General features: G+C 29.0%; 2 protein-coding genes and 1 long non-coding RNA gene across 11 annotated transcripts in view; 2 read left to right on the forward strand and 1 right to left on the reverse strand.

Annotated features, from left to right (window-relative positions):
* The window catches only part of LOC106678941 (ATP-sensitive inward rectifier potassium channel 12), a 388098-nt gene that overhangs the window by 328099 nt on the left and 43107 nt on the right, over positions 1-16892 (forward strand). For 2 of the 7 annotated variants that reach the window (XR_010845160.1, XM_067053501.1), the window contains exon 9: positions 1810-1944. The exons of the other annotated variants lie outside the window; for them this stretch is intronic. The gene's annotated coding sequence lies outside the window, so the exon portion shown is untranslated. Of the gene's footprint in view, positions 1-1809; positions 1945-16892 lie in introns of those variants that run through there. 7 annotated transcript variants of the gene reach the window in all.
* LOC136797306 (uncharacterized) overlaps positions 1-16892 on the reverse strand; it is a 103361-nt gene that overhangs the window by 65145 nt on the left and 21324 nt on the right. The gene's annotated exons all lie outside the window — the stretch shown is intronic.
* Positions 1820-16892, forward strand: part of LOC106678943 (inward rectifier potassium channel 2) — a 62771-nt gene continuing 47698 nt past the window's right edge. The window contains exon 1 of one of the 2 annotated variants that reach the window (XM_067053519.1): positions 1820-1978. In XM_067053519.1, coding sequence (XP_066909620.1) covers positions 1839-1978 — 140 coding nt within the window. In that variant the 5' untranslated portion in view covers positions 1820-1838. Of the gene's footprint in view, positions 1979-9227; positions 9548-16892 lie in introns of those variants that run through there. The other variant, XM_014417810.3, reaches the window with a different exon arrangement.

A 16892-nucleotide genomic window follows, 5' to 3' on the forward strand; every position in this document is an offset into this window, starting at 1 on the left:
AAAAAGCAAGATTTCATTAAAAAAAAAGAAATGTACTGAAAAATCGGGAATTAGTGAATTTATTTTGGAAAATCTATATCATAGGAATCATTTGACGTGCAGATGACTGTTTCCTCTCAAATTAAGGTAGTTTAATATACTATTGAGTAGTTAATAGTCTCTTCGTACAAGTTGTAGTTTTCATTGTATTTGAAAAATTAAATAAAAAAAAATATTGATATATAGCTGTTAGAAAAACGCTTTTTCTTAGGAACCATTAGGAACCAACAGACGTCTGACAGCACTCACATTAAATCTAGTTTAATGTACTGTAAAGTAGCTTATTTTTGTAGTTGTAATTTTTATTATATTTTTATATGGATATGAATTTTTCCCGAACAACTAGAAATCAATTTATTTTAGCAAATATCATGAAAAGTATTCCTACGTAAATAAATATGTACTACTTTATTAGATTAGGCTAGCTTTGATTTGAGTTCTTGCAGACATCTATACGTTTAATCGTTCTTAATACATAGTTCTTCATAAATCCAAAATTTTGTCCCAACAACATAAAATCAGGATTTTATCAAATATCATGAAAACTACAACTCCTGCGAAGATAAATGTAATAAACTACTCCATAGTACATTCAACTAGCTTAACTTGGAGAGCTCGCTGATATCTGTAAGTCTAATGGTTACTGAGATTTAGTTTTTCCAAAATAAATTCACACATACTGATCTTGCGTTATTTAATTATGAAATGGTGATATTTAAAAAAAAATATTTGACAGCACCAAACGCTTGTGTAAAAATTATTAGTGAATTAAATTTACAATTTAGTTGGATGCGGATATTACCATATAATATATTTTTACGAATCCTATATTTATCCATTTTTTTTCTTTTTATTTGTTTTTTCTTATTCACTTATTTTTTAATGAAACTAAGGTAAACCATGATTGATAGGAATCAGTAATAAACAGAATATTGTGCTCTAATATCCAGTTGGAAAAATAAAAACTGGGGATTTCTTGGAGTTCTCAGTAAATGGGTCAGATGGGTCGGTTTCTAAGGTAAAGGAGATAGAAACCTCACTCAGGTTCGCTAGTTTGTTGTAGTGTTATTAAATGTTCAGAAAAAAAAAATGTTTGCTACTTAATCTTTTACGAGTTTTTTTAATATATTCGCGAACTGGCCAAGAAATTTATTTTCATTTACACCAATCTTATATTGCTTCCATTATAATATTATAATATAATATAATATTAATATCCATCATATTCATAGTTAGTTACATATTGACAAAAACTAGAATATATTTTTGGAAAACTGGACTTCCAGATCCAGCAACCTTAAAATTTGGCAAACTTTTGGGATATAAAAGGTCTATTAGTTGGGGAAATGTGAAATGAAGATCTTTGGATGTGAGGAGGGATTTTCCGCCGGCTCCAGTTTACCTTATATTAGAAATTAATGGTTTAAAACCAATTCAAGGTTTAAAGAAATAATCATGTTTGTGTGCGTGTGAGAGAGAGAGAGCTTAAGATAGCCAATAATGATAAATAGTTATTTATCTATATTTCTATTATGTTTTACTAATAAACAACAATAGAGTGTGTGAATATGTTAAACTAACCTAACAGTAATAGTAAAAACTAAAAAAAAGAAAAACTTAGAACCCAAGTGCTTGACATATTCAACTTTGGTGACTGCTTTACAAACAGTACTATCCTTTTCAAGAAACCATCCCTTCCGACCGACAGACAGTCCAACACCCAGAAGAGAGAAGACAAATGCCAAGGCTGATGGTAGGGTTGGATTGCAGGTAGGAGGGGAGCCGGGCGGTGGGGAGTCATGCACGGGACAGGAGAGCGGGAGGCGTTGAGGAGGAAGGCGTCCACGCCGGTCAACTTCAGGTTCTTCGAGGACACCGATACCGAAGAGAAGATCATTATAACGCCGGCTTTGGACCGCGGCCATCTCAGCAAGAACAAGTAAGTACCACGGATCTCCTAACTAGGGATTAGGTTTCAAGAACTTCTCCAGAGAAGCATAGGTGCCGGCACTGTGTGATAAGTATAGCTACCGGCAAACTACGTCCAGCCTTCTTCCAAAATTTTATGAAAGAGGCTAAAGCTATGTTAGTATCTTAGCTAAACATTGCCTCCCTCCCTCTAATATTGCATATTTGCCGGTACCTATGCAAGGAAGGTTTTTTTGCAGCTCAACATCCGTTGGAGTTGAAGCGCTTATTTTAGCTCCAAGAAGTACTGGAACGTAAGTTTGGCATTTTGACAGTCTTGAAATAAATTTATTTTCTAGATTCTAGGCAGAAATAAGAATCCACAGTCTGTATACCAAATTGGTTGGTACAGAAGGTTTGAAATATTTTTTTTTTTTAATATTAAATTTTTCGCAAGATCCAATTGGTCTAATTGAGTTTCTATGTAATATTTCCAATAAAGACGAATTGAAACAATGCATCCCTAAATAAGATCTTTGTATGATTCGTTTAACACTATTTTTTTTCAGTATGAATTTGTATTAAACACAACATATAAGCATTGATACAAATGATTACTCACACATAAATAAACACCCATCAAAATTCATCAATGCCACAAATATATGTAAAAATATTTAACATTAGTTTTGTATAGAATAGTAAAAACAGGGTAGCTAATACCCTAATAGGTAGCTCTGAATTTTTTTTTGCCTTATTGCATGAACAGCGGAAAGGAATATATAAATTTCAGGAATTCCTAATACAATTTTATAGGAATCCGGCTATTGACCTGTAAGAGTGACCGGTTTTCTTTTTCTTTTTTTTTCTTTTTTTTTTTTTTATAACTCGATAAATCTAAATCGGTTCGCGAACTGGCCAAGTAATTGTCTCATTGATAAGTTTCGTAACAAATATACAGTGTTCTGGTGGGGCTCGAATGCCGTACTATCAGCAAAAATTAATGCTTACATTCATTATATGGGATAATATTCCTTCCTATAATTACAGGTAAGATAATTGCAGGTTTAATAAATGTTTAATTCAACAAAATAAATATATACATATTAAATGTTATATTTTAAAAAATATGTACTGGAGTTACGTAAGCCGACACAAAATCTTGGGCATTGTGATAGTAATTAAAAAGAGTTATAAAAAGTCAAAAAATAAATTAATTGTTTATGGAAAATATTTTATGTGCATTACAGATATTCGCTTTTATATTCCATGTTTATAGTGAAACATGGTTTGGTGGGAAGATAGTTTATTGTCCTAGTGCATTCACAAAATTATCTCCAAGGTTAGGATGTCTAAGTAAACTACGTTTTTCTAGTCGCGGTCGCCTCTTTTGTTTTCTTAAAAAAATATAATCCCAAGACAAATCAAAGGTTTTAAATATTAGTTGTATTATGTTATTGATTTCATTTCTGTTTTATATTCGTTTAGTTTTTAAAATTTTCCTTGAAATATTTTTTTTTTATTATTATGATAAAAGATGTTCAAAGAGAATATTCATTTAATTTTATTTATTATTATTATTAGTTTACAGTGATTCCTTTTTTATCATGAAATTTTACACTTATTATTCACAAATGACTTTTTGATATTATTATTAATCATATAATAATTTAATTATACCATATATTATTTTTTAACCGAAAATGAACCTCGTTTTCTTCTACGGCCAATAGATATTTCGGAAACTTATAATATGACGATATTCATGCCAGCTTTATAGTAAATAAATCTTGGAAATATTTTATAGCTCTTAGGAAACTTAACATATCAACTTCTTATTGTGTCAAAAAGACTTTAAAATATACCAAACGACACAAATCGTACAGACGTCCGTTTGAGTTATAGGCCAATGTATTATTGATTGTTTAAATAAATTCCAGTGACTTTACAAAGCATTAAAATATAGAAAAAGTATACTTCATTGATATCATAAGAAAGGGGAAAAAACCCTCTTTCCAGCCAGACCAAAATATTTGAATTTTATATGCACCAGAAATTGGTGATAGTGACATAACCTACTAAACTAATTTGAACTTAATTTCATATAATTTCGACTAAAACAGAATTATTTGGATTAGACGAGTTTGATTGGTCTATCTCCCGGAACATTTGAAATATACAAGGAATCAGGTTTACGAAGGCTTCAAACACCAGTGGTGTGCACTTTATAAACAGAAAAAATAATCAATTTGAAATTTCATAAGATTTTTTGGGTTAGGTCTGCTCTCATGAGCTCAAATTATGTTCTCAGATTCTTTCAAGAATAAGTTGCAAACCAATTCAATCTCTCTGTCATGTGAGACCAATTCAATTTTTTGTTTTTATGGGAGAATTATGTAGATAAGGAATTTGGTGGGGTCGAGTATAAAAAGAAAAGGTAGTAGAGGCTGAATCCAAACATCAATTTGATTTTTCTTTAATGTACTTTTAATAATTTTTGTTTTCAATTGTATATCGATTTGTTTATCATATTTCTTACACATTTTATTACTTAATTTTTTTTTGTTTTGTTTTTTATTGAATATAACTTATGAGCTAATTTTAATAATTTCGAATGATAGGATAATGTACTTTTCTTGAAGATGTAATCTTAAGATTTGTTGGAAACCTATATAATTTTATAATACTGTGAATATTTTTATATTTGAACTGTTTTTTTTTTTAATTTTTCTATGACTTTTGTTTATGCCAATTCTCAAATCCTTCCAAGAATATATTGCGAACCAATTCAATCTTTCAGTTATATGAGACCAATTCAATTTTTCTGTTTTCATGGGAGATTTATGTAGATGAGGGATTTGGATGGGGTGGAGTGTAAAAATTGTACTATTGTGCTATTACTAATATAATATATAATAAGTTATATAAGAAAGAATTTTTATTTGTCATAAGATTTTATTACGATTCTATGAGTCTAATTGAAAATATAGATATATTAGATGACGGAATAAATAAGCCAGTGGCGCAAGTACAAGAAAGTAAATTTATTTTAATGTTATATTTATATTACACCAATATGTTTGAAATATATAGTATACACTTAAATAATATATATATTCTCCATCCATACTCTCATAAAAGAGATTTAGTTAATTGAACTATGCTACAATATGTTTTGTTGTTAATAAAAAAGGTAATAGGTATGAATGGTAAAACATTGAACCTAATTTATTCTAGTAGTTATCCTCTCAATGGTTTGAATCTACTCTTTCATATTAAAAATACCCTTAATTAAACCGAAAACTGATAATCCATTGGTGGAATTCAAAGGTAACCACTGTCAAACAACATATTTAGTACAAATATATTATTAATAATCAACAAAAAAAATTCGTCGCTTAAATTGTGATAGATTGTAACTGAAACAAACAAAAAATCATCAACAATAATACTTTTTATACTTCAATAAATAATAAAAACCAACCCATCTTTTAAGAGACCGTAATAACAGTATAATACCATAATAAAGAATAATTTAAGAAGAATAATGCGGCTTAAAATATTCTTTCGAGGTTTCATTCTTCTCCAGACTCAAGCATCAATTTGTGGATATATTTTTTTTTATGGAATGATTTTTTTTCTCGGAATTACAAAGGATCCAAGCTTAAGAAACGTCGTATACATAGCTTTTTATGTTCGACAGGTGATTTTATGCATGTTTTTTATTTTTAATTCATAAATAAATTTCTATTCGACATACACGAACTTCCTGTCCCCATTTCATTTTAACTAGCGATCTTAATTACCGGAAAATCATGACATATTAACCGAAAACAATAGTGAAATTTTTGAATAAGTGACCCACTGAGGATCCTGGCGTTTGCGGCAAGGTTAACGAGTGAGAATAGTACAGCGAGTAGAATAATTAGGTTGGACCGTTGGCCAGGAAGTGCTGTTTTACATAATTGCCATCATTTCTGATATCAGGCACGAGGATTCTGGAAAATGAGTCATTCCCTTCAGTTAGCCAATGGTGATTTACTCAAAACAAATGTTTAAGTTTAGCTTAAACACTCAGTAATTTTATTGTATTGTTTAAGAGTAAACTAAAATAATACTTATGATTATTTATATTGGTAAATATAAGAGTTTTTTGTTTAATTTTTTTCACAGTTTTTCATTTTTGAAAAAATGTTTTCAGACCCTTAAATATAGGGATATCTTAAGTTTAAAGATTTATGGATCATATAATAATTATCGAGTTATTTTAATAGATTATATACACAATAATTTAATAACCAATATAAATAATAATAATTAGTATGAATATAATCTACTAATTCTTGAAGAAGTTTGTCAGGGGGTGCGGTCAGCAAAGAAGAACATAAATAAACAAAACCATATTTATTTATTATTATATGGTTTTGGTTATTTATGTTGTTCTTTGCTGACCGCACCCCCTGACAAACTTCTTCAAGCATTAATCTACGGTCAACTATCTACACCTCATTATAATCTACTAATATATTTTGGGGCAGTAGGACGATTTAACTGACTCATAAAAATAGGGTATTGGAGATTTGTAAACCTACCTATTCTTCATCCAAAAATACATTGTAAATTAGTCCCATAAAGTCCTTGATCAATACGCCACATTGTGAACCAATGGACCCAATTGTGGGTCGGCTATAAATTTGATGTAGAAATCGGGTGAGGTATCAGTGAATGCAAAGTTTGTACTGCTAAGTCGATTGGGTTTACTCCTAATCTTTTAAAACTACACCAAATGGGAAAACGTTAAAAAATGGAGAATAATTAGGTACATCCATCATATTTCAAATATTTATTTATTGTGAAAGGGACCCTAGTTAAATTATCAGCTCTTGTGACATGTTGACAATGCAAAATCATCGCTGAAAATCATTGTCAAGTATCTGACACTTACCTTTGATGAAGTAACTGCAACATCTATTTAGCAATGAGGGTGTAATGTTTGAAGATCATATATTTTGCGTCTCTTACTTCATCCTTTGCACTACCATACCATTTTTTAGATTTTGCATTTTGCAGATTTTCGTATCCCGCTGCTATCACGGAAGTAATTCAGATACGAGTGATAATGAACTATGACTGGCATTACTGTTCCATTCTAAACGTAAACAGATGTAATCCTTAATTCCAAAACAAACTGTGTACATAAACACATAATCTGAAGAATGTGTGTGATTTACTCCACATAAAATATCATATTTAAAGCTGTGTTTGCATACTTTTTCAATGCAAGCACTGCGCCCCGAGTGTTGGATGGTCATCCTAATCTAGATTTTGTTTTTCACCACTTATCTTGAAGATACGTTTTCGTTTTACAGCCGGCGTATAACACCCGCGAACGCTTAGTTGTCATTTCATTTTATTACAATGTAATTATAAATATGTTTCTGCCTTACGTAGAAAATTATTCGATAGGAAAAAAAACTGTCATACTCATTTATTAAAAAAGAAAAATTAAATTAATAGTCTGCAGGTCATATTGGATATGTGTTCGCTGGAAATAGAAGGTCACTTTAAAAGTTTTGACCATTCCTTTGTAAGAGAATTAAAAAAACAAAAAAAAAATAAAAAAAGACTTCTGCGCCAATATTTTCAAGCTGTCTGAAATCAATTTCTGATCTTAGAAATCACAAACAAGAAGAGAACTCGGTGAGGGGATCATCAATATGAACCAAATTTATTTTGTTGATTCAGCATTTAAACATATTGGAAATTATTCTGACTTTCATTCCACGGGGAAGCTTTATTTTTTATCTAGTTGTAAGATTAAATAAATAGTCCCTTCCGTAACTACATTTATTTTTGTGTAATCATGCCTTTCCTATCATGCAAAAGAAATAGGTAGTAAAACAGATTATTATTTTATTTTATTTCTAACTACTAACCTTATCACCCCTAATATCGTTAATTACCAATTTATCATGTGTAAATCAGTGATTAGTCAGTGGTTAGTCAAGTTTAAAACAATATTAGTAAAAATATAAACATCGTGATGATATCTACTCTTCAATTTAGTGTAAGAAATGGAAAACGAGAACATATTTGTAGTAACAAAAGAGGATACAGAAGTTTATTATTTATATTTTACTCCCTGGGTTGCAACTGAACATCAAAGATAGTATCACCTATTTTTTGAAAATAGTTTTTTCTCTCGCATAAAACCTAAGACCATTATAGTTAAAACCATTACCTAGAATGTATAGGGTTAGAAATCATAGAGAACAATTAATCTTTCCTAGAAGAAAGTATATTGTTGTGGAATAATGATTGATACTTCTACGAGGAAGTCAAATCAGCGTCATTGATGGTGAGGTACTTAATTATCAACGAGGGGGTTCAAGCAAAACTCATAGATTTCAATGATCTATTTGATGAAAATTAAGACCTCTCTTTGAATTTATGAATTCAACTTAAACTTTGCATAATGATTTGACCATTACGTTGGTTTTACAGTTGACTGCACTAATCTAAACGTTTTTTAAAAGGTTGTAGGAGCACCAGGAACATGAATTAATTTTTAAAGCCGAAGGCTCTATTAAATGTGAATCAGAAACAGCTTGAAAGCAGTACAGTTTAATTTAAATACCAAAAATCAGGGTAACTTAAATTGTTTACATAAAAACCCCAAACAGTTTAAATTTAAAATTTTGTAAACTTGAAACCAGAAGATACCCAATGATTGTGTTTTTTGTCTCTTCCACTAGATTTTATTTTTCCAAAATATGGTAACAGTTATTATATTTCTAATAATAATTTTGACTCTGTTTTTGCTTTAGTGTATGAGTTAATATTTCTTGGTTCTAGATGTATACATATAACTGGATGATTTTTTTTAAATTCACGCATTCCCTCGTATTTATATCATATTTCAAACATCAGACCATTACATTAGATGACTAATAGTATTAAAATTCTTTCTTAAATGTACTTTTTTCCTTACTTCCAATCCTAGTAGTTAAGATAGCTTTGTTTTCTTTGTTCAGTAGCTGCGCACTATTGTTTGTTTTCACTGATAACAGAAATACGAACGTTTCTATTAATAAACCCAGTATTATTCTTAATTAGAGAAGTCTCCTTGGCTAAAAAATGTATTCTTTTTTTATTTTATAATCCTTCTTATTTGTTCGTCGCCGTTTTGGGTGTGTAGGCATTAGTCACCGTGACGTTTCTCCTACGTATACCTGTTCTGCCTCCGGGAAGCCCTTCTACACCCAGCAACCCCGGAGGAGGGAGTCTTCTTGGAACGTGTTTGTGTATGCGATGACGTGTGAATTGCACGACCAGTTCTCAAGGATATGGCTGTGTAATCGTTCCCGAGGCGCCAGTTTCGAATCGTTCTCGGTGAAACTCGCACCCAGCGCCCAACGTGCGGCATCACAACGCTTGTCACTCAAACGTTCGCTACTCACACAACAACGGCCGACACTGTGATGTCATTTGACTATCAGGATCAGCTGACTGTTCCTCACACCGTTGTCGTTGTCAAAAATAATCAAGAGCAGGTTAAGACGCCGCTGTTCCCTGCTGGCTCTTTCGACTGGCTTCATGTGTAATTATATATTATTTTATATTTAATATAATTATCAATTTAATTAAAATTTTAGGTACTTTTTTTTATAAATATTTGGAAGTGTTGGATTTATAATATTGAGTGAATTATTCGCCACATCAATGGATGATCTTATGAATGCAATATAAATTCAATCCCAAAGGGTTATTATTATTTAAAACTAGTAGAATTACATTAAATCAAGCATTAATTTGTGATTCCATTAATTTCATAAGTTATATCATTCATTTTTTAAAAACATTTATTTATTTAAATAATCAGGATCGTAATACTATTTTTTATTCATTTATGAACCCTAATTTCCCAAATTAAGTACTTCAAAATTATTATTTCCTTGCAGGAAGATAAGTCTGTTGGCAGTCATTAAAGGTGCCAAATAGTCAGAAAAAAAAAATTTATTGGTAACTAAGGACTATCTTTAATAAGGTACTCTCACTATTTAAGGTTACCGATAAATAATTTATTTCTTGTTATTCTGTACATTGTTTGTTTTAAAAGGGCGTTTAACAGCCTGGTCATCAACGTTATTTTGAATTATTATTTTATTTATTTTGTATCTCTATTTTGTACCTTTAATATTTTATTTTATTTTGTATTATTATTTTGTACCTCTATTTTGTACTTTATTGACCGCCACCCGGATTATCTTCCTACAGTCTACTACATACGGTCAACTATAAATCTTTCAATATTATTTTTCAGATAAATAAACCTCGTTATTGTTACTATTTCCATTATGTCACTTAAGCTGTGTGTCTTTTGACACATTCATTTTGGATTCCTCCGAAGTCTAAAAAAATTAACAATACCTTTTAATCTATATTTTTTAAAAAGTCAACACAGTATTCTGGAGACATCTTATAAAATCATCGTATTATAGGATATATATATATATATATATATATATATTTGCTTATTAAGAATTCTTGAGTGTGTTGGTTTTTATTTATTTTCTTGAGGATATAAATAATATTTTCTGTCTTACCAAACATTGCGGCTTAACGATTTGATAAAATATAAAATCCATGTTTTCATTTTATGTACTTAATTATAAGAGAGTCTTTTTAACATTTCAAGTTGCTGTCCAAAAATACATATTTGGCCGATTTATAAAGGTAATATATAACTTTAATTAGAAGCTTGCGTAAGTCGTTTTATGGAATTTTCATGAAAAAATCATATCATGACATCATATATGTAACGTTTCTTTACGATTTGTTTCGCATTGTATTTTAAATTCAGTTCTCATAAAATGGGACGCCGTTACATAAGGTCATCTGTCAGGGACGCTTCGACTCTGGCTTGGTAGCGTCCAAGGAAAGTTCCAAATTCGTAACCTTCCAAACTGTGACAACACCTTTAAAAGTCTCCATTTCTTTATATATGTTTGAATAACGAAAAAAAAAATTAAATATTTTGAATAAAATTCTGGTTGATAAATCGGTTCTAAAGAGATTTGAGAGAAAGAAAATAAATTTCTATATCATTGATAATAAATTATATAAAAAATCATATATAAACGTTTCATTTGAATACATTGGTTGTTTAAATAGATATTTACATTCTACTTTGTATAAACAGGGGTAATTAATAACGAAATTTTGAATTTTTTTTTATCATATCTGGCTCCTAGCAAATATTTAATAATTTTTTTTTTTTAGATTGACTTGTTTATGTTTTTAAGTTATTAGTCTCTTCAATATTTTAAGATTTTTGTTTTGTTGATAGCGCACAGAAAAACCATTGATTTTGTAATTTTATGAAACTAAATGTTTTATATTATGATGCTGAAGTCCAAAGAAAACATTTTTTACATTAAAAAAAAATACATGTTTCCTTATCTAAACTTTTAAAATACTTAAAATTTAAAAGCTTGTAAGCTGATTTATTCATTGGTCCAAAATGATAAAATATCTTTTTAATCATACCACAAAATAAATTTGTTAACAACACATATTTTTATAAGAAACGCAGTTGATATAAATAGAACTATAAATCATTTTGTAGTTAAAGTTCGTACAATATCTTTAAAAAAAAAAAAACAGTTAATTTTATTTTTATTTGATAAAATAACAAAATAGCACAATGATGCAATAATATTGGACGTATTGATATTGATTTACGAAAAAATATCAAATAGGTATTTGAATTAAATAGTAACGTATTCTTTATCACGTCAAGAAAAAAGAAAAGGTTTGAAAAGACTAATAAATAATCTCTATTTTAAAAGAAATAAATATATCAAATGATAAAAACAAATCTTTCGGTTTTAGTTGAAAATCTTTTATATAAAGATATGGAGATTAGTAATAAATCATTGTCACTTGTGAAAACCATTTTTGACATGTACATAAAACTTGCTGTGGCATTTCACTATATATCTATTTTTCCAACTGTAGATAGTGCACGATTCATGCTAAAACTGAGTTCATGAAACAAACTGAAATTGGACAAATCGTAAATGTGTAAAAAGAAAATCTTTTACAATAAGTTATCAATGAATTATTCTTTAATTCTTTCTTTAACATGTTATTATTTCTATAAATGATAAGTGAGTTGTTTATTTCCAAAATCTAAAATAGTTTTTAGGTGGATTTTGATATGAAAAGACTCATACATAAAGACTGTTAGGAAACGGTTTACATTTCCTACAAATGAAGTTATAAATTAAAATAATAAAAAAGTTATTGCATTAAAAATTATCAAATCAGCTTATATATGAAATAAGAATTATTTTAGTCGTGTACTAAGAATTTATAAATACTCTAAGATAATAATAATACAGGCAAATTATATACTTAAAAGATAAAATGGGATACATTTAAAATCGATCTTTGATTATTAGTACATAAACTAGGGCCATGTTAGGAATAGTTAGTATAACTAAACTCAAGTTTTCAACTTGGCACGTTATATTTTATACTTTTTTTTTTACATACACAGTTCGTTCGGTATATCAAAGAAAACAGGATGTAGATACTAATCCTCATTATTTCATTTATTAAAGTCGAATCATCTAAGTGAGTTAATCAGACCCAAGGCTACAAAGGAAATTTAGTCACTTCAGTCCACTCTTTTTTCCCCCAGATTTTCCTGTACCTTATTTATTTTTCTTGAGTCGATTCATCAATAATAACATTTTGAAAAAAATTATGATTATTTCGTTACTGAGAGATTATGTACACAGACCCATTTTTTTCCTTATTACAACATAAAATTGTGTATTGAACTATTTCACATGTTTTTTATGTACTTTTTTCCCCCTTTTTTTTATGTTTCTTTGCTTGGAATGTACTTGTTTTTCTCGAACTACATTTATAATACTTGTTTACGAATAAATTAATAACCAAGTAGTATTTTATTATGTAGACTGGTATCAGTTTGTTTCTTTTTATTTATTTTTTGTAATATATTTAATCTCGTAACATACAGGTTGATTTTTTTTCTTTGAGGTATTACCAGAGCACCATTATTTTTCTGAATAAATTATAAATTTAAAAATAGTATGGTTTCAATGTTATATAAATAATTTTAAAAAATCGAGAATATTTTTTTATATTTTTTACAAAGTGGAAGAAATTGTCTATCAATGATATTATGTCACATTCTTAGCGATTAATTGGCATCCATCTATTTTAATAATGTATCATTAGAATTTTAAAAAATTGCAGTTAAATCATCTGCAAATGTTTCGTAATTCCTCCATTGTGTTTATAAGTATGCATCATTGTCGTCGTCAAATGCGTCGTATTCTATTTGGATTATTTTTCACAATTCGCTATTTACACATGGCATATTAATAATTCAGTAGTTATTATTATTTGTCGCCACTTGTTGTTTTGTATCTACACCAGCACCACAAAATGAATATATCTTAAACATTGGCCCAGTAGATGAAAGTACAATGAATCTGATGAAGCATATTACTGTGGATTCAAATGAATAAAAACAAATGGGGAGCGTACAACGTGAAGAGCATAGGAGATGTATGAGATTTAGGTTAATTTTTTTTTTTTTAAATCAGTATATTTTTCAGTAATTGCTGTGAAATTCAGAGCTAGTTCTTGATCTGTGGATTAATTAATTTAATCTTAGATCTCAAACACTATTTATTAAAAATTAAATCGTGCAAGCAGGTGATTTGGTCAGAATTACGCTTGATCGCCAGATTTTTACCCATTAAAGGGTACCCAATTTTTATAAATTGGCCTCATGGCTGGGTAGATCCTAGGAGGGCTCCCCTTATAATAATTTTCTATACAGCCAGATTCGAACCCGTGTCCTTGGAGTTAGTAGCATCGTGCCTTACCACATTGTCATCGCGCTTTCTCCCCTCCCCCCCAAACTCTGTTTATATCTAATAATAAATAATAAGTTAAATATAAAAGAAAACAAATGTAATTCCGGTTCCCATTAGATTTCGGAGTGAAGAAGTTCTGGTTCATTTTTGTTCCTTTGCTACTCCCGAGGCGAACTTAATCTCAAACTAAAGCGAATGTTAGGACAGACTTAGTCCAGAACTAAGCCTTACATATATTTTCTTATTACTGAACACATTTTTAAACCTGTGATTGATATTCCAGAGTAATCAAATGAGTATCTGTACACCATAATATTTTGTTTAGACCACAAAAAGTTATCTTTATTGTTAAAGCAGGGCAGCTAAGAATCATTAAATTCATAATGATCGCTATTAAACTATACACAAACGACTAACTATATCATAAATACCTTTTATAGGTGATGATAACCACTCATAAACCTTGCAACCCCTTAAATAAGTTTTAATTAAATTTTCAGTTATAAATTTGAAGTTGAAAAGAAGTTTGCCGATCATTAACTATGTAGTTTTTATGTTGATAGAATAATTAAATACAATGGAAACACTACGATTCCTTAAAATACAGTATTATTATTCTCGTGTATATGCTTATATTCCATCCAAGTCCCATTTTGTATTTATTTTTTTCTGTAAGAGCTATTTATTGTTTCTCTTTTTTACCTTTTCAGTTCATTTTTATTTTATATATGGCCGGTCATGGATTTATAGCTACGCTGTGTCTTATACCAACCACCATTTTAATGGGCATTAGATCAAGTTTATAATTTATTCTCCAGTTTCATGATTAGAAAAGATAGAACAATAGTGCTGGTACGTTATAAGTGGTAATAGATTTGCAAATGCAGCAATTTTATCCTCTTATTTAAATTTTAAATTTATACATATTGTGTCAGAGATGATAAAGTAGTGACTTTAAAGAAAAAAAAATGCGCGTGCTTTAATTATAAATTTATTTCGAAAACACCTGATGTATTTATAGTTCTTTACTTGTTTTGTACAGTTTTTAAATGAGTTTATTATAAAGAACAAACATCACTGAAATTATGAAAAAATATCCCACTTTTAAAAACAATGCGATAAAAATAATTAAACTAAATTGCCTGTATCATCTACCGCACTAATCCAATATCGATTAAACCATAGCACTTAAGCCCATTAATAATCGATAATTACTTATTAATAAATAAAAAGATGTTTATTTTTTTCTATACAGCAGTTCTAATATTAATATTAATATTGAGATCTTCAAGATTATTTTATAGTCAATTTCAAATTGGATAAGACTAAATTACTAAATTACTAAATTACTATTGATATAGATATATTTGAACTGTTATAAATAATTAAAATAATTTTTTCAAACATTAAATATTGATATCAACTTTTTTTATCACCTGTTATGTTCAGTTAGAAATAATTGGAGTTGTTATGCGGATGCTTACTTGATATCTGTAGGAAACAGTGAGCCGATATGTAAGCATCAAGTTTTAGATTTGTTAAAACTTTAAAAAACTAAAGCAACACTAATATTAGTATTGCTACATTGTATCGGTTTATTTTTTTTTAGCATCTTGAATGTGATAATTTTCTTGTGATTCTTAAAATGGGATTCGAACGAATCGGAAACGTTGTACATCAAGGCTAACAAAATTCTTGGCCTATATTTAGAGATTTTTAAACTTCATTTATACCATACAATTGCTTATTGATCAATAGAAGATCTACTCAAATATTATGTTGACATTGATTAAACCTTATAACAAAAACATGACATAAAGAAACAATATATAATAATATTTCCCCTTATTCAAACAGGAATATAGAAGTAAGGATTACGGTAACCACAAAAGTAATTTAATCGTGAAATTTTTAAATTGCAAATTCTGTCTAACATGTCTAAATTGCAAATTTTTATATGTGATTCCAAGATGTGTAATGGTATTAAATTTTTCATTGATTGTCTAATTCATAAAAAAAAAAAATTAGTAATTGCTGAAGTCACTTCATGAATTACTTGGAACAAATCCTGGTAAATGGTGATTCACAAACATACGAAATACTTGGACGATAGTCGGTTCAGCGACGTGCTTCAACTGTTTTAGGTACTTGCTAACTAATTCTAGTTACTATTTTTTGCATTATATTTCACATTCTATGTGGTTACTATTTCACATATGTGAAACTCGTCTAAATATTACTACAGATATAAATAATTTTCCAACCTACTCCAAATCCAATTTTGGGAAAAATAAATTACTTTCAGATTCTTTTTATGAAAAGATATATATATATATATATATATATATATATAGTTCTTCATTTGTCTTTATTAAGTTTCTTTTCATACATCGAAATCAATTTCTGCTTGCATTCATCAACCAAAAATCACATAGACTTGTTTAAGATTCCTTTCCTGCTCAATACCATAAGGGTTTTCAATTTGGCCATTATCCATTCAATTGAAATTTAGTACTGGCGTAGATGAGCAGGATCTGAGCGATTTGGCTCAAGTGTCGTTAGTTCCCCTTTCAATTAGGTGCAATAATTCGCTTTTGTTCCACCAACGACCCTTAAACTGTTTGTCAGGTCAGGGGTATTTGTAGTCGGTCGGTACAACACATTTTTCCAACGGTTTAGAACAATAAATAAACTTAATAACTTTAATAATCAAAGTCACTTTTGCGATATTATTTATTTATAGTGCTAAATTTTAAATTATTATCGCCGTTTTTGAGGTATATGGGTTTTATTTATGCCTTTATTTTATTTCAATTTTATCAACTCACTTCATTAGAACACTGAATCCTCATTTTTCTCTCAACTTATTCTACACCCAGATTCTATTTCTCAACTCTCTGTTATTTTCTATTAAAATATATTGAATTAAGGCATTCATTGTAGTTTATAAATTCAAATGGTTACTCTATTACTCTTTTCATTATACGATCTTAATCCAGTCACTGTCATAGTTTTGTAAAACGA

This window comes from Halyomorpha halys, unplaced genomic scaffold (genome assembly GCF_000696795.3).
Source record: "Halyomorpha halys isolate HHAL.00 unplaced genomic scaffold, Hhal_1.1 Scaffold169.1, whole genome shotgun sequence".
In the NCBI taxonomy this organism is placed as follows: Eukaryota; Metazoa; Arthropoda; class Insecta; order Hemiptera; family Pentatomidae; genus Halyomorpha; species Halyomorpha halys.